We start from the raw sequence: 18,447 nt of genomic DNA, 5'->3' as shown, positions 1-18,447 counted from the left end.
ATGGATTGGGAAAGGGATCAGGAAGGGATGGATCAGGAAAGGGGATGGATCAGGCAGGGGATGGATCAGGCAGGGGATGGATCAGGAAAGGAGATGGATTGGGAAAGGGATGGATCACTTGACAAGTGATGCATCAACCTGGCAGCTCCCTCAGCAAGTTGTCACACACCCACCAGGCTGACTGAGCTAAAACCAGCGGGATTACACCCAGAGTGTCCTCCCTGGACAACAGAGATCTCAGGAATGGTTTTTGGCTTTTATCGCTCCTCACGCCGGGATTTCATTGATCGGCTCTCGAGTTGGGGCAGCGCCGCTCAGCAGATCCTGCAGCATCCCAAAAACTTGGGGAATTCTGGACACTGGCACATGGGGTGACATTCCTGCTCCTGGGAACACACAGAGGGGAAAGGGGAAAGGAAAGGAAAAGAAAAAGGAAAGGAAAAAGGAAAGGAAAAGAAAAAAAGAAAGGACAAAGGAAAAGAAAAAGGAAAAGGAAAGGAAGAAGGAAAGGAAAGGAATCTGTATAAGACCACACTTCAAATGCTTCCCAAATATTTGACAAGGGGATGAGAAAAGGAGGGACAAGTGGCTACTTATCCTTGGAGAACCATTTATCCCAGAAATCTTTACTCTGAACACATCTTTTCCTTGATTCTTGAAACATCCACGTGCCAAGGAATTTAAAGGAAAATTCAGAGAGAATCTTCCTGAGGAATCAGCACTCACACAAAAGGGGGAGAAAAAGGGCATTGAGGTCCAGGCTCAGCAAAACAAAGAGTCTGGAAGGAAAAGCACAGCTGAGAAAAATATTATCTTTAATAGTGACCTTGCATTGATGGTGTCTCATTTTGTAGTTTAAAACTCCTTGATAGAGTCTTCATTTAATTTAGGAAAAAACCTTTTAGAGACTCACAGATTTCACTCACAGATTGTATTTGGTGTTCCTAAACCAGTGCTGAACACTGAGATTGCTCCTTCCCCATCAATCACGATCCCAACTGGAACCACTGGTGTCCAACCCAACCTTGGGCAACCTGGCCAACACCAACTGCCAGCAATTCCCAGACATTTCTTTCCTATCAGGCTGCTCCCAACCATTTTAATACCCCAAATATTTCAGTTTGAGCTTTCCCTTGGTGTTTTTTATCTCTTGGTTTTTTCCCTTCTGCTATTATTGCCTGTTGGATGTATCTGAGTGGAAGAGGAGGGGAGGGAGGTTTCCATGAGCACCCCCTGAGTGCCTGAGGAATTCTCAATTCCAGGGAGGAGCTAAGAGCATTATTGCACTTTTCCAGAAAATTCCACACATCCAGAGCTGCCAGACCCCCAGCAGCCATTCCCCAGGGCAGGGATGGAGGGCAGGAACAGGCACTGGGCTGGCTCTAACTCAGAACACTCTGAGCATTCCTTGTCTGCCTTTGTCTCCTCCCAAAGGAGCCTCCTTCACTTCAGAGCTGCCAGCAGTTGGGATTAAGCTTCCTACTCCAAGATTATTCCCAGTGTTGGGATTAAACTTCCTACTCCAAAATTATTCCCAGTGTTGATCCCTTCAGCTGCTGGGCTTGGGGGCAGGGGAGGGCCCTGCTGCAGCTCCCACACCCCTCAGAGCGTTTCACACAATCAGCCACCAAAAAGTGAATTTTAAACATCATTTGTCAACTCCAGCCTACATTTTTTGCTGCACAAAACCACATTTTATTACCATTTCTGGCTAAGCCTGGCATGAGTGAAAGTTCCTTCCCAAACCATTGGAACCATCTACTAAAATGAGGTACCCAAGCCAGTCTTGACTAAAAGTCACTCAGTGAAGCTTTACTTTGAATTATTATTCACACCTGACTTTTCAAAAAAACATTTTTTAGCTTCAGGGTTACAATTTCTATCCATGGAAGCAGCTATTTCATGACTAAGCAGCAAAAACCTGACCAAAAAAAAAAAAAAAAAAAAAAAGAAAAAGACACAAACACAGGAATCCAAAGCTGGTGGTTATTTTTTACTTGAAGATTCTCTGAAAAACAAAATTATTGTTACATTACTGTCATTAATTCTTTCTGGAATGAAACAGGCCTGGTCCAGGTGATATGGAAAGGGCAGTCTGGTTTTTACAAAATTGATATTTGAAACATCAAAACACACAAAGGACAGGCTCTTACACTCAGGTTACACCACTCAGCCTCAGTAAACATCTTTGGAATAGAGATTTTTAAAATAAAATTTAAAAAAACAATCAAGGAACTTAAATATTCCCAGGACAAAAGCATAATATGATGCAAAATATGAAGGGTGAGATTAGCAGAGATCAGCAGAGGCTGCCTATGGATAATCCAAGCAGGAGTTCCACAGCTGGGAACAGTCACCCCCACCAGGCAGGTTTGGGATTTGGTTCTGTGCCTAAGGCAGGGAGAAGTGAGCAGCAGGCAGAGAAAAGTAAATTAATGCTGGAAATTCTTGTTCAAGCAGGAGCCCCACAAGTCCAGCACAATAAAGGAAAGGTTGGTGCTGTTTGAAAATGAGAAGTTAGCCACAAGTCAGCAGGGTGTTTGGTTGGAACTGAAAAATGAGAAACCTCTGCACTTAGAAAAGCTACATTTAAATCTACCCCAAGTGGAGTGAGCAGAGTTCAGCTCTTGAAACAATTCAACCCTTTTTCCTACCAGCTACAACGTCTCTGTCTCCTCAAGCCCTCCCCAAACTGCAAAACCACCTCGGATCCAAGACACTGCCACCACTTCTCCTCAGTATTTATTTATTTATTGCTTTATTTATGAGTGACAAAGGCTCAGAGATGGGAACTTTTAGAGAATTTAAGGCAATTCCACAAAACCAACACCTTAGGGGCAATTCTGGCACACAGTGGTCTTCATTCCAACACCAGGAGAGGTTTTAGCTTTAAAAAAGGAGAGATTTTAGCCAAAAAGACCCTTTCAAACATCAGTTTATCTTTCTAACACACAGCACTGAAGTCAAGTCATTCCAGAGCACCAATGTAGAGAAAATTTTAAAAAAGGGGAAGAAGTCAGATGAATAATTAAAAAAAAACCAAAACTAAATAACTACAAATAAAAACTAAACACTAAAAACCTAAATAACTACAAATAAAAGCTAAGAACCCATAAAGCTAAACAAGCAAACAAAAAAAAAAATCAGAAACAGGCTTGTCAAAAAAATCTAAATGTGCTCAGTATTAGGCTCATCCTTCCCTTGCAAAAACCTTGGAATTTAATCAAAAGAATATGGAAAACTCTTTACAACACTGGTCCAATGGGCATGTGCATTCTTTTTATTTCTATACAGAGTGAAAACAAACACCAGACAGACAAGAGTAAAACTACTTTTTTTTTTTTTTTTTAAAAAGAAAAAACTCAGGTTTAATGTTCCAAAATGATTTTGTGAAGGTTCTGTAAAAGAAATGGAAAGGAGTTATTTCAACTTCAGGCCAGGTACAGCCTGCATGGATTTGCAGCAAGATTTGAGTAAGAAATGATGGATTAAAAACAAGCAGAGCCCTGCTGGCATCCAGGAGGAGGAATGGAGAGGATTTGCCCAGAGAACCCTGTGTGTAAACCACGTGGAGTCACAGAGACAGACAAGAGTTCAAGGTGCTGCTTGTCACTTGCTCCTAGAGAAAAACTACTTTGCCAAGAAGCTCAGAGAGTTTTCTACAGCTTTTTCTGGAAGAAATGGATGCCAGCAGCAGGTTTCTGGACAGCCAGAGGAGCCCACTGCAGAGTGCTTGTGCTAAGTTCTATTAGCTCTTTGTAAGAAAAAGGTTGGGGGGATTTGTAGCACTCATTGTCATAGCAAAAAGCAGTTTTTGTCACATAAAAAGCCTAAACTAAAGGAATTTTAGTTCCATAACTAAAAGGAACTTTTTTTCCCTCAGCATTTCTTCAGGGCACAGCTAGAGAGATTTATACTGACAAGCAGTATAAGAACAGGGAACCCTTTTGGGAGGTTTAAGCAACAACCAGGTGAGTGCATTTTCCTTGCTAATGCTCCCTAATGCAGGAATGACTCTGGTTTACATTCTCTTCCAAAAAATCCCTAGGGAACAAATCATTCCAGAAGCCACAGCAATTACTCCTTGGCACTTCTCTGCACACAGACAGGAGAAGTTCCAGCCATTTGCAACAGCAAGTTTTCCTTTGGAATACCCGATGCTTTTTTTAAAAATTATTATTATTATTTCCTCTGAATTCATGAAATGCAGCAACATTACCAAGCCAGGAGTCATTCTTCTCTTCAAGCTGGAGGATTTGACATTTGATCTCCCTTTAAGTGGCTGACACAAACACTAATCCTGGTGTAGTTGCAGCTAAGATTTCTCCAGAGGAGCAGCACTGGGCACGGGGCGCTGCCGGACACCACTCGGGGCTGAGTCTTTCTTGCTCCCCTCCCTTCCCTCTGTTTCATCATCTGAGATATCTCCCTCATCTGCTTCTTGCTCTTCATATCTGTTTTTCAGCAGATGAGCTGACTCTGGACCTTGTTTCCCTCAAGGAGAAAGGAAAAACATACAAGTGAATACCATTCCCAAGTAAAATCCACTTTTTCAACATCACGGGCAACATTGAGAGCTCCACTCAATTTTCTCTCCCTGCCCATGTGGAATTTGCTGTCTTGCAGGTATGAAAATGCTCTCAAAATTTTTTCTGTCCCTAAAACCAGTTTTAAAAATATCCCAGGTTTACTAAACAGAAAATCCCAACCCACTATAAACCCCAAGTGCAAAGTTCTACACTCCACTCCTGGTGTAACATCCTGCAGACACCAGGATTTCTTCAATATTTTCTATAAATGAGATTTACCAAACAGCTTCACTGAATCACAAGTTTGCTGTGGGCTTACTTGGCTGAGGCTGGAGCTGTGGTGGTCTGTGCCTTTTGGAGGGACAGATGCAGTCTGCCAGGAACACCATCATCTGAAACCCAAGACACCCAAGGTGAAACTCCCAAACCTTCTGCACATTGCAATCGTTTAGGATGGAAAATTTCAAGATCAAGTCTAAGCATTTACCCTCAGGTGGATCCCCTCCAGCCTCACACTTGCTGTGACCATTTCCCCTTGGGTTTTGGGGGCTCCATCCTGTCCCCATCCCTGTGTTCCAGCCCAGGGTACCCCAAAACCCCACCCCAAAACTGAGGTGGAGGCAGCACGAGTGTAACCAAGCACTGCACTTACAAGTCCCAGGACCATTCCTAAGAACAGAGTTGCCAATCCAAAAACAGCATAGGAGCCCCAGACTGGTATTCCAAGATTTTCTGTTAAATAGCCATGGCCATGCTGGAACAAAAGAAAATCATTTCAGGAAGAGCTGGATTTTATATTGAGGAGAAAATTAAGTGGGGATGTAAGCAAATACCCTGATCCACATGGACAGCTTGAACAAGGCTGACATGCTGCTCATCCTGAAACAAAGCAGAGAAGAGGAACTGAGAACACCTTCAAATCTTAAAAAGAGAACACTGAGAACACTTTAAATCTTTAAAACACAAATTTTTCCCCAGCTCCTGTGATGATGTCACTTTCCTGCCTTGATAATTCCTTTGCCTGCCCCTCTGCCATAATTTCAGCCTCAAACCTGTGTGAAACAACCTCAGCTCATACATGGACAGCTGTAAATCCCCAAATGTCTTTAATTTGGATCTGCTGAATCCCAGTTAAAGTTAATCCAGGTGAATTTCAAGTTCCCTTTTCTCTTCTATCTGCACCAATGCTCTGTGAGAAGCCAGCTGGAACTCCAGTGAAGATATTAAGAAAAAGCACCAGGAGGTTTCATTAAAACAAAAAATTTAGCTATTAAAAGAAAATCAGGTTATAAGAGCTGAGAGATCCTCAGACACTGAAGTTTGGTGTCTGAATACAGAAAATAACAGAGAACTTGTTAATGCTGAGTTAATGTCCAGTTTCACACAGTCCTTGGTGTGGGCTAAGAGTTTGTAAGAGAACCTCACAGCCAGGAATTCCTTTCATACATCAAACCTAAACTTCCCTTGAAAGTTTGAACCCATTCCCCTTTTTCCTGTCAGTTCCTGATGGAGAATCCCTCTGTGATTTCCTCCAGACAGTGGAAGAAATTTCCCAGGATTTAACTGGGCAAAACCATCTCAGTGCCACAGAAACCAAACAACTTCATGGGTCAGCAAGGTCTCTATAAAAGTTTAGGAAACAAGAAACCTCTTCAAGCCTTAAAGTAAACCTTGCTGGGGACATCTCTGCTGTGGTGACAGTGCTCAGGTCACCTCTGCTATGGTGACAGTGCTCAGGTCACCTCTGCTGTGGTGACAATGTTCAGGTCACCTCTGTTGTGGTGACAGTGCTCAGGTCAGCTCTGCTATGGTGACAGTGCTCAGATCACCTCAGCTATGGTGACAGTGCTCAGGTCACCTCAGCTATGGTGACAATGTTCAGGTCACCTCTGCTATGGTGACAGTGCTCAGATCACCTCTGCTGTGGTGACAGTGCTCAGGTCACCTCTGCTATGGTGACAGTGCTCAGGTCACCTCTGTTGTGGTGACAGTGCTCAGGTCACCTTTGCTATGGTGACAGTGCTCAGGTCACCTCTGCTGTGGTGACAGTGCTCAGATCACCTCTGCTGTGGTGACAATGTTCAGGCCACCTCTGCTATGGTGACAGTGCTCAGGTCACCTCTGTTGTGGTGACAGTACTCAGGTCACCTCTGCTATGGTGACAACCCTCCCACAGCTCAGGAAGAATTAGGACACCCACCCACCCAGCACATTAACACAGCTCCTGCCCACACAGAGCTGGGGACAGGGAGCAGGACACACCTCAGGACATCTGATAATAAATTCTTACAAAAAGCAACTCAGAACTTACAGGAAAGAGGAAGGCCCAAACCAGGAGGACACTGGTTCAATGGATTTCCACTCCTCATCACTGATGAAGTTAATGAAGGCAGCTTTAGTTCTTGCTCCCTGGTATCTCCTGAACTCTCCATCTTTGCAGCTGTAAAACAACACCACCACCACCAAAATCCTTTTTTTGATATGATCCAAGCACCAAGTGCAGCATTTGTTTCATCCAACAATCCCCCTGCCATCACCTTGTCTATTTTTTACACATTCACTTTTTTAGAGTTCATTTTTTTTAGCTGACATTGCCTCTAAAAAATATTTTCCAAACACCTGGACTAAGTCCAAGTTATTTCCAGAACACTGACTGACACAAACACCTTGGCTAGCTTTAGGCTGTGATTCCATAAAAAAAAAAAAAAAGAAAGATAATGATCTTCCTAAAGCCCTTGCCACACACCTGCACTGAAGATCAACCTACAGAGAAAGGATTGCAAAACAGAAAAGGCAGAATAAATAAGGCCTGAAGGGAAAGGAAAGGAAATCATCTGGCAGCACAAGGTCACAGTGGGTGAGACAGTGAACGTGTCAGTGAAAAGCAGCTCCTGTTCTTAAAGAGCATAATAAATCTCATTTATTTGCCCCCCCAAAAAAGAGGGAAAAATGCCCACTCTCCCCCCTAAAAACCCCTGCTGCCCTGCACACTTACTGATAGATGGTAGGGAGGGCTGTGATGATAAATCGTCCACTTAACCCTGTAAGAAAAGTTATTTTGAGAGTATTTTGAGTATTTTTATGGGAAAAAAGAGACAAGGAATGCTGTAACACCCCAAAATACAACAGCAGGCCTAGGTATCGATCTTTCCATGCAATCCAACACAACCTTGTGCATGCCAAAGCAGCACACACTAAAAAAATGATCCCTGGACAAAGAGTAAATGGGGAAAATGAGATATCCAGGGATAACTGCTCCATTGGACTGTTTGGGCTGTAGCTCTTCAGAGGGAGAGGCTCTCCTTTGCACACATGATCTGCAGCCTCCAGAAAGCCTGAGGAAAATAACCCAAGTGAGGCAAGCTTTGAAAGTAAAGCAACTCTGGAGAAAGAGATCAGCATGGGGAAGACCAGGCTTACACATCCCACAGGGACAGGAGAGTCTCAGGAGAGTCTCAGGAGAGGGAGAGCAGATTGTTTGCACTCCCTTCTACCAACCAAAGGAGGGACAGGAATGGCAAGGCTGAAACCTTGTTTTTTGCTTTAAAAGTATGGCCAAACATCTCCTTGAAATCATGCTCTGGAGAAAACCTCTCATTCTTTTCCTCTATTACAGTCTATGCATTTTTATTTATTCTATTCATTCAATTCTATTTATTTTTATCTGCTATCTGACAGTCTCCTCCCTGTGAGGTTCCTGTGTGAAACCTGGCCCAGGGAGCCCAGAGAAGTTTTCCCTGGATCCCTGGAAGTGTCCAGGGCCAGGCTGGACAGGGCTTGGAGCACCCTGGGATGGTGCAAGGCGCCGAAAGGGGTGGAACGGGACGATCTTCAAGGTCCCTCCCAACCAAAACACTCTGGGATTCTATTAAGCAAGACCAGGCCGTTTAGTCACACAGCAAGGCGCCTTTGTGGACATGAGTAAAACGCTTTTATTGCCGCTGTTAATCCTGCCCGCCTCCCACAAGCACACATCGGGGATGAGCCCCCCCAAACCCCTCAGCCCCCAAATCCCGGGGGGTTTTCCAGCCCCTCTCACCCGGCTGCTCGGTCACATCCACTTTGGCCACGTTCACCCCCAGGTCCTCTCCCCACTCGGCGAACTTCTCCCACTCGGGCTGCAGGCTCTCGCAGGCCGGGCACCAGGGCGCGTAGCTGCGGGAGCGGCACAGCGCTGTCACCACGCATCCCCACACACCGCCCCGGCTCCCCCGGCTCCCCACTCACAACTCCACCATCCACTCGTCCTGCAGCAGCTCCCGCCACATCCCGTCCGACAGCACCCTCACGGGGCTCGGCCTGCCCCGGGCGGCGGCCGCCAGCGCCAGGCACAGCAGGGCGCAGAGCGGAGCCCTCAGCGCGGCCCGAGCCCGGCCCGGCGCCGCCATCTTGGGCCGCCCCCCCCCTTCCGCCTCGGCGGCGCGTCAGGGGCGGGCCCGCCCTGAGGGGAGCGCGGAGGAGGGACCGGGGACCGGGAACGGCGGGGACCGGGAACGGCGGGGACCGGGAGGGATTGGTAATCCTGGAACGGCGGGGACCGGGAACGGCGGGAGCCCTGGAACGGCGGGGACCGGGAACCGGGAACCGGGAACGGCGGGAACCGGGGACCGGGAACGGCGGGTGCCCTGGAACGGCGGGGACTGGGAGGGATTGAGAGGGAATGGAATCCTGGAATGGTGGGGATTGGGAGGGGTTGGAATCCTGGAATGATGGGGATTGGGAGGGATTGGGAGGGAATGGAATCCTAGAACGGCGGGGATTGGGAGGGACTGGAATCCTGGAATGGCGGGGATTGGGAGGGATTGGGAGGGAATGGAATCCTGGAATGGCGGGGATTGGGAGGGATTGGGAGGGACTGGAATCCTGGAATGATGGGGATTGGGAGGGATTGGGAGGGAATGGAATCCTGGAATGGCGGGGATTGGGAGGGATTGGGAGGGAATGGAATCCTGGAATGGTGGGGATTGGGAGGGATTGGTAATCCTGGAACGGCGGGGATTGGGAGGGGTTGGAATCCTGGAACGGCGGCGATTGGGAGGGATTGAGAGAGAATGGAATCCTGGAATGGTGGGGATTGGGAGGGGTTGGAATCCTGGAATGGTTGGGATTGGAATCTGAAGGGATTGGAATCCAGGAATCGGAAGGGATTGGTAATCCTGGAACGGTGGGGACTGGGAGGGGATGGAATCCTGGAATGGCGGGGATTGGGAGGGGTTGGAAGGGATTGGAATCCTGGAATGGTTGGGATTGGGAGGAATTGGAATCAGAAGGGATTGGGAGGGGTTGGAATCCTGGAATGGCTGGGATTGGAAGGGATTGGAATCCTAGAATGGTTGGGATTGGTATCCTGGAATGGTTGGCATTGGAATCGGAAGGGATTGGAATCCTGGAATAATCAGGATTGGAAGGGATTGGAATCCTGGAATGGTTGGGATTGGAAGGGATTGGAATCCTGGAATAATCAGGATTGGAATCCTGGAATGGTTGGGATTGGAATCAGAAGGGATTGGAATCCTGGAATGTTTGGGATTGGAAGGGATTGCAGTCCTGGAATGTTTGGGATCCTGGAAGGATTGGGATTGGAAGGGATTGGAATCCTGGAATGTTTGGGATTGGAATCCTGGAATAATCAGGATTGAAATCCTGGAATGGTTGGGATTGGAAGGGAGTGGAATGGATTCCAACCCTGGAATGGTTGGGATTGGAATCCTGGAGTGGTGGGGATTGGAATGGTGGGGTATGGATTGCAACCCTGGAATGGTGGGGATTGGGAGGGATTGAATTCCCGGCTCGTCCCACCCCTTGCTGTGGCAGGCACACCTGGAGCCAGGCTGCCCTCAGATGCTTCCAGATGCTTCCACGTCCATCCACAGGGAAGGATGTCACCCCGATGGTTTAAGATTTTTTAATCCTTCTGATGTTTACATTTTTGTAACGAACTTTCTCTCACGCTTTCTGTGAATAACTTATTGTTTTACATTCCTTTATGGAAAAGGAGAAATTTGATAAACTATTAGTTTGTCCAGTGTCATTGGAGAGGTGGCACCTTCACCCTCCAGTCCACTGTCACTTTTAGAAATCTATAAATGTTGGAGTCAGAAAATAAACTTTCTTTTTTTGCCTTGAAAACAGCAATGTGTATGTGTCGTGTTATTTCATGTCCTATAGTGGCAGAATGATTTCTTCCATATGTCCTAAAGTTCCCTTCTTTCAGTTTGCACCCATTACTCCTCATCACAGAATCATTAAGTGTGGAAAGTGCATATTATATGGCTCTATGCAGATATTTACTATATGTATTATTGATTACTATATGTTGTATTGATTGGTGGTGCTGTGTTAACATTTTAATAGTGTGGTAAATGTAGTTTTGTCGTTAAAATGTAACTTTTGGAGTTAAAATAGAAACTATGTACCTGGGATATTTTTTTAAAGAAAGGAAGGAGGTACTCACACCAGATAGCAGCCACAGGACACCTAAACCTTTCAGAGAAAGAGAATTTATTGCTCCATTATCAGAAGAAATGAACTTCTTCCTGCCCGGCTTGGCCAGGATGATGCCATCAGGATTACAAGGAAGAAGTTGACTCTGCCCAGCCAGAATCCTGTGTGTGAATGGAATTGATGCACCATGGATGAGGTGTGTGAATATACAACAGGTTATTGTTTTTAAGGGTTAATGCTCTGTTAACGTGGGGCCTTTTTTGGACTTGTGCTGCCCAGAAAAGTTTCCTGGACATCCCTAACTCTTTGTTTCTATTGTCTCATATTGTCCTGAATCCTAATTGTCCAAATTTTTATTACTCTAATTATTACTCTTTTTATAACCACTTTATTCCTATTAAACTTTTAAAATTTTAAAAACAAGCGATTGGCGTTTTTCACATGAAGGTTGGAAAATACCTCCGAGGTCACTGAGTGCCAGCTGTGCCCGGTCCCACCTCGTCACCCAGCCCAGAGCTCTGAGTGCCACCTCCAGGAATTCCTTGGGCACCTCCAGGGGTGGGGGCTCCACCATTCCCAGATCAGCCCCTTCTGATAACAGCCCTTCCTGTGAGGAAATTCCTCCTCATATCCAACCTAAACCTTCTGGCCCAGCCTGAGGCCGTTCCCTCTGCTCCTGTCCCTGTTCCCTGGAGCACAGCCCGACCCCCCGGCTGTCCCCTCCTGCCAGGAGCTGTGCAGAGCCACAAGGGCCCCCTGAGCCTCCTTTGCTCCAGGCTGAGCCCCTGCCCAGCTCCTCAGGGATTCTCCAGCCCCTTCCCAGCTCCTCAGGGATTCTCCAGCCCCTTCCCAGCTCCATTCCCTGGACACTCTCCAGCCCCTCAGTGTCCTTCCCAAATTTAGGGGCCATTGGATTCAGGGCTGGGAGCACACACTGCTGGCTTATGTTGAGTTTTTCATTAACCATCACCCCCAGTCTTTCTCCACAGTCCCTTCTCCATCCAGCCTGTGTGTCTGGGACAGAGAACAGCCACAGCTTCCCCCCAGAGCTCTGTGGCTTCCCCATCACCCCTGGAGGTGTCCAAGGCCAGGTTGGGGTTTGGAGTAACCTGGGATGGTGGAAGTTGTCTCTGCCATGGATGGAACTGGGTGGGTTTTAAGGCTCCTCCCAACCCAAACCATTCCCTGATTCTGTGATCTTTACTTGTGGCAGAAAGTAACAGCACCTGAGTGTCACCTGTGATGTTTTCTGAAAAATCCCTTTGCCAGGATTTCTTCTCCTAGGAAGATGAGAAGCCCCAGCTTCTCCCTGTTTTGCTGCTCTGGAATGGGGTCTGGAGATTTTTTATCCAAACCTGTGAATTGTTTTTTATTAATGGCCAATCACAGCCAGCTGTGTCAAGGCTCTGAGGAGTTATGAGTTTTATTAATTAATTATTATTGTTAAGCCTTCTGATCCTTTCTCTTTCTATAGCATAGTTCAGTAGAGCATTCTTTAGTATAATATCATAAATCAGCCTTCTGAGAACAAGGAGTCAGATTCTGATTTCTCACCTCGTTCTGGGGATGCTCACAAAGACCACCCCTGAGTGCTTCACTCTCAAGCAGAAGTCAGGGAGAAGGTCAGTGTTAACAAGCAGACAAATCCCACATCAACTCACTCCTGTCCCTCACCACCTGAGGCCTTTCCAGGGGAGGAACCTCTTTTCCCACATGCACATACTTTATCTAACACAAATTTTTCCCCAGCTCCTCCTTCCCTTTGCTGCCTGGATAATTTCTTTGCCTGCCCCTTTGCCATAATTTCATATCCCACAGTTCAGAGCCTTGGCAGCCATTGAGTTGTGCAGGAGAAAAAAAAAAAAAAGAATAAATCAGCATTTGGGATTTTTTTTTTAAATTTTATCTTATTTGAGCAACTTTTCTATAGTACAACGTGTATGTTCCTGTCTGTAGGAGAACAGGCATTATTAAGGACTTGCTATTCATTGATTCAGCACTCAGGAATAAATCACTGCTTGCAGCACTCTGCTGACTGCTGTTTTAGGCATAATTGAATTTTTGAAATTTGTTATTGATAATCCATGAATATTCCATTCTGCCCCAACAATCAGGTGAAATGCAAAGAGCTGTCTCTGGGTAACAACTGGACTCAATGATCCTGAAGCTCTTTTCCAACCTAAACACTTCTGTGGATTCTGTGATTATCACTGATAATTTGAGATATGCTGAGGAATAAGTGAATAAAAATGTGTTATATAACCTTGTGTAAATAAATTTACCACTGTGAATAAAAAGATTTCTTCAAAGAAATCTCCCAAGCTCCCTACGGGAACAGCTTTAAAGACCCTGAAAATTATGACTTCACAATTGCTTGGTTCCAGGAATTATTTTAAGTGTAATGACTGCTCTGAATTACTTTTATCTCAGTTGTTAATATGACCTTGGCATTGCCTTGTTTCTTTGTAAAGTTTGGAGAACAAGAAAGCCTTAACCTTATCTTTGAGGCATCTTCCTCCAGCCTGTCCCCCTGAGCCCTCCCAAGCTGACAGGAGAAATATCTGCCTCATCTTTCAGGGTTCATGGCAGGATAAAGAGAGTTAAAAGCCAGGCAACCTTAAGAAAGAAACACATCTTTCATTTTTTTCCATGTTCTTTTTCAGTGCTGCCACACAGAGGCAGAGTTGAGGCTACTTCTAAAGGGAAAGAGTGAAGGAAGAAAATCCTTTTTGGTTAGGAATTACCTGGATTTCCTGCTGGGGACAACTTTCAAGGCTTTTTCTTTATTTAGGTTGTTTCCCAAAGGTAAAGGGGATTTTCTGGTCAGTTTAAATCTTCCCACCGACACACAACCACAAATTGATCAAGGTTGGGGTTACAAAAGTACCACCACCAAAGAGTCTTTGAATTTCATGAAAATAATTGTCCATTTAGAGTGAGCACTAGTGATGCACAGGAAGAAGCACAAGCCCAGATATAATTGTTTGACAGAGAGAAAATCATGAAAATCTTAACCTGGTCTAGTGGAAGGTGTCCCTTGGAACAAGGTGGATTTTGAGGTGTTTCCAACCCAAACCATGCTGGGATATATTCTCCTGTCCACAGAGCTGTTGGGTTTTGATACAGGATGAAGGATGATGAAATAAGAGAGGCCTGTGTCATCAAGAAATCATCTTTTCTCGAGGATGTCTGTGCCTCATAAATTCAGATGCTGCAGGTAGGAGTGGAAATGGAAGGACTCAGCTCCCTTTGGGCTTTGCTTTCTTTTGAGCTGAAAATAAAAATAAAAATATTTGAACACTTGAATGCCTCAATGTTGTCCCCAAAGCTAAAGCCACAGAGATGAACAAATTCCACAAACTCACTCCATTCCCTGAGTGCTCAAAACCACTTTTAAAAATCTCACACAAATTGACTCACTGGGTTCCTTTTTTGCAGAACGTTAATTCGTTCATATTTTAAATCAGCACAAATTGAAGCAGTTCTATTTTTCCTTATTTTATCTTTTTTTTTTCTCTGTTTTTAAAGCACCTCTACATGTCCTGAGGTGAACACTGAACCAGATGAACGAGCTGCAGGAGCCCAGCACAGCCCACCTGGGGCTGACCTTTTGCAGGACCACTTGAGGAGAGCAGAGGCTGTGGCCAAGTGATGATTCCAAGCTCTGCAGTGCCTGGATCAGGTACAGCATCAGAGCCCTGACCTCATTTACAGCTCCTGCATTTCTGAAATGCCAAGAGATTATGCAGAGAGCTTTCCTGAGTGTGATCATGTGAGGCAGGAGACATGAAGTCATTGTCCTAAAGCCCAAGGTGAAACCAGGCTGTCCCAAAAAGTCCCAGCCAGGACTGGAGCTGCATTTTGTAGCGCTGCAGGAAGCAAAACTGATCCTGGCTGATTTTTTTCTAGGTGGTTTTGCTAAGGTAAAGGGGATTTTGTAGTCACACCAACACACAACCACAGTTTGAACAAGGTTGGGGTTACAAAAATACCAAATGTCTGTGGATGCCATGAGTGGTCCAGCTAGAGTGAACTGTTTCCTGTCTTCATCCCTTCATCTAGAATCCCACTGAGAGCAGTTTTCTGGGCATCTGCATTAAAAAAATAAAGGTCAAGGTGTAATAATTTCTCTGTGGCTCAGGATTTCATTCCAGGAGCTCTATCCATACATCAATGCTTTTTTTTTTTTTTTTTTTTTCCCTGCAGAAAAATCCTGTATTTCACAGGAAATCATTCATCCTGAACTGAAACCAACACATTGGGCTCGGTGCATGTGAACATTCCCCACTGTCCATGTAGGAAGGACTAACAGAATCCCCTCCTCCTGCTTGGAAACCCCTCTGGAAAACACATTCCCATCCAGCAGGCCATTCCTCCTGCTCCACAGCCCCTGGGCTGCCCCAGCCAAGCTTCACAGGGCTCAGTGGTCAAGGGTTCAGGATTTTGGGAGCAGAGTTTGCTCCCACAATCAGCTTCCTGCTTCCCACTTTGGAAAACCACATGGAAGACCTGGCAATTATTCTCACCATCCTCTCTGAGCTAAGAAACCCCAGTAACTGCTAATTATTCAGTAATTAAGTGTCTCTCTGGGGTTGTAATTGTGAGTGTGGCCTCTCCCCATTACTGTGTGCAGCAGTTTCCTCAATGCCCAAACAAATTCTCTCCTTCCCATTTGATTGGATTACAAAATTGCTTTAAACTCTGTGGAGATGATGAGGAAAAGTGTGGCTCTGCACAGGAGTTACCATGGGAACTGAAGCAGGGAGAGATCTTTGTAAACCAGAAGTCAAGCAGATTGTGCTTCAGACAATTAATATTGTCTTGTTCATTACCTTTAACTCTTCTGTGCTCTGTTCCAAAATAGTTTTTATCTCTTTTTCTGTATCAAATGCTGTGTCAAAGAGGTTCTGCTCCTCTGAGTATTCATCCCTTGTCCTCCTGAAGGCCACCTTGCATCCCTGGCTAGCTTCAGCTTCCCCTTCTGCTTTGCCTTTTGGGGCTGGGGGCATCCAGGTGGGATTTGGTTTGGGATTGGGATATGAATGTGGGGAGAAGTCTCCAGGCTCCTGTCCTGTCACTGTAACCATGAGCTGAGCAGCTCCCATTGCTCCTCCTGCACGAGCCCCTCTGCTCTCTTTTCCAGCACCTTGGGCTCCTCTAATCATCTTTTTTTCTAATTCCATGTTTGGTACTTTAGGGAGGAGCAGCTGAGATCTGCCCCAGTGCCAGCAGCTGTCCCTTGCTCTGCTCTCTTTCCAAACCCTCTTTTCCCAGCTCTCAGCCCCCATCCCATCTCCTGACTTCTCTCCCCCCTGCCCTCTCCCAGCATCCTGCCATCCTCTGGCTCTCCTCTCACAGCACATTTTTAAGGTATCACACCTTAAAAATAATTAGCAAAGGAATGTTCTTATTTTCCTTCAGACCTCTGCCTGACCCTGTGAACAGGAGGAATTCCCCTCTCTAGGGAATTCAATATTCATGTGTTTAAAAAGCAAACTCCTCCTCCCCAGTGTGCTGCTGACCTCCTTCCCTGTGCTGGATGTGGAATTACTCATTTTCCCAGGGGCTGATCCATCACTTTGTTGTTTCAGCTCTTCACAAACAACATTTGTGTCCCACCAGAGGCAGAAGCTGAGTTCAGCATACAACTTCTTCATTTTCCAGCTGCTGCTCTGATCAAGGGTCTCAATCCCACTTTTTCCCCCATCCAACCTGCAGCCACAGTTCATCACCTTGGAAAAGGCAAGAGCCAAATCACCAAATTTCCAGTTTCTAATAAAAATCAAGGAAGAGTGAGACAACCTCAGAGAGTCCCCAGGGAGAATTAGCACTGCATGAGGCAAACCTCCTCCTTTCCCCAATTTCAGTCTGCAAGTGCTGAACTGATTTTGGCAGAAACCTTCTAGAATATTTGTTCTGGAATTTATCAGTGGGCAAGATTTCAGCTCAGGGAGATGAGAAGAGGCTGGAAGCAGATGCTGGGCAGCCAGAAACTGAGGTGTTGGCATTTCCTCTGCAGATTTTGCTGCAAAATATGAACAAACCAGAGAGTGCAGAGCAAAGAACATGAGCCAAGGAGAGCCAGAGCAAAATGGCCCTTCCTGCCCTCCAAATCCTTCCTTGTCCAGATGTCAATCCCTTCTCACCTGCTGGTTTTCCACCCCTTTGCACCTTGCTCTTGGTTCTGGGATACAGAACCAATCAAAGCCCATTTTGCTCTGTTTTAGTGACAAAAAACCTGTTGCCCTGAGGCCAGCACAGGAATCTGCCTCAGGGTGGCCAAAGACATGGAGGGGGGAATGATATTAAAGCAGTTTCCTTGTAAAATGTCCCTGTTGCAGGAGCAAGGTCTGGGCAGGTGTTTTTGTGCTGATTTAGGGGAGTTGATTTTTGTACTGATTTAGGGGAGTTGATTTTTGTGCTGATTTGGGGGAGCTGATTTTTGTGCTGATTTAGGGGAGCTGATTTTTGTACTGATTTAGGGGAGCTGATTTTTGTGCTGATTTAGAGGAGCTGATTTTTGTGCTGGTTTGGGGGAGTTGATTTTTGTGCTGATTTGGGGGAGCTGATTTTTGTGCTAATTTAGGGGAGCTGATTTTTGTGCTGATTTGGGGGAGCTGATTTTTGTGCTGATTTGGGGGAGCTGATTTTTGTGTTGATTTAGGGGAGCTGATTTTTGTGCTGATTTAAGGGAGTTGATTTTTGTGCTGATTTGGGGGAGTTGATTTTTGTGCTGATTTAGGGGAGCTGATTTTTGTGCTGATATAGGGGAGTTGATTTTTGTGCTGATTTGGGGGAGCTGATTTTTGTGCTGATTTAGGAGTTGATTTTTGTGTTGATTTAGGGGAGCTGATTTTTGTGCTGATTTAGGGGAGCTGATTTTTGTGCTGATTTAGGGGAGTTGATTTTTGTGGTGATTTAGGGGAGCTGATTTTTGTGCTGATTTAGAGGAGTTGATTTTTGTGCTGATTTAGGGGAGCTGATTTTTGTGCTGATTTAGGGGAGCTGATTTTTGTGCTGATTTAGGACCATACAAGCACAGGCCTCGTCCAGACAACACCAAAACTAGGCTATATATGCATCCACAAAAACATTCCACTCAGGTCCAGTTTCCACCCTTAAAAATCCACGAGGCAGAGGAGATGCCAGCACACCTTGCATTTCCCTGCCACCGTGGCAAAGGAAGCCTGAGCAGCCTGAGAAGATGGAAAAAGAACCAGGAATTGTTTATTGTGGCCAGTGGGAGCATCCCCAGGCACCTGCAAGCCAGCCCCAGCCTTGTGGGGCAGCAAAGATCAAACCTGTGTGTTCCCTGAGGCTGGAGGGATCTTTCTGGGAAGCTGGGAAGGAAATGATGCTGCTTTTGAAGCCAAAAATAATTCTTTAGATGACTTAATCTGCAGCAGGCCCTTGACTTCACTGTATCAGAGAGGAAGGTCGTGACCTTCTGGAAGATTCTGTTGGATTATTTGAT

At 45.7% G+C, this 18,447-nt stretch overlaps 1 protein-coding gene across 1 annotated transcript; it reads right to left on the bottom strand.

Annotated features, from left to right (window-relative positions):
• Nucleotides 1-1,808: 1,808 nt before the first annotated feature.
• Nucleotides 1,809-8,920, bottom strand: TMX1 (thioredoxin related transmembrane protein 1). The gene is made up of 8 exons (XM_084207493.1): nt 8,757-8,920; nt 8,569-8,684; nt 7,525-7,570; nt 6,841-6,969; nt 5,363-5,408; nt 5,182-5,283; nt 4,849-4,921; nt 1,809-4,494 (listed from the first exon to the last, which is right to left on the bottom strand). The coding sequence occupies exons 1-8, from the start codon at nt 8,915-8,917 to the stop codon at nt 4,316-4,318; spliced, it is 852 nt and encodes a 283-aa protein (XP_084063619.1). The 5' UTR covers nt 8,918-8,920; the 3' UTR covers nt 1,809-4,315.
• Between the last annotated feature and the right edge of the window lie 9,527 nt (nt 8,921-18,447).

Source organism: Fringilla coelebs (assembly GCF_963513975.1).
Source record: "Fringilla coelebs genome assembly, chromosome: 6".
NCBI lineage: Eukaryota > Metazoa > Chordata > Aves > Passeriformes > Fringillidae > Fringilla > Fringilla coelebs.
This window is presented reverse-complemented; position numbering and strand designations above follow the sequence as displayed.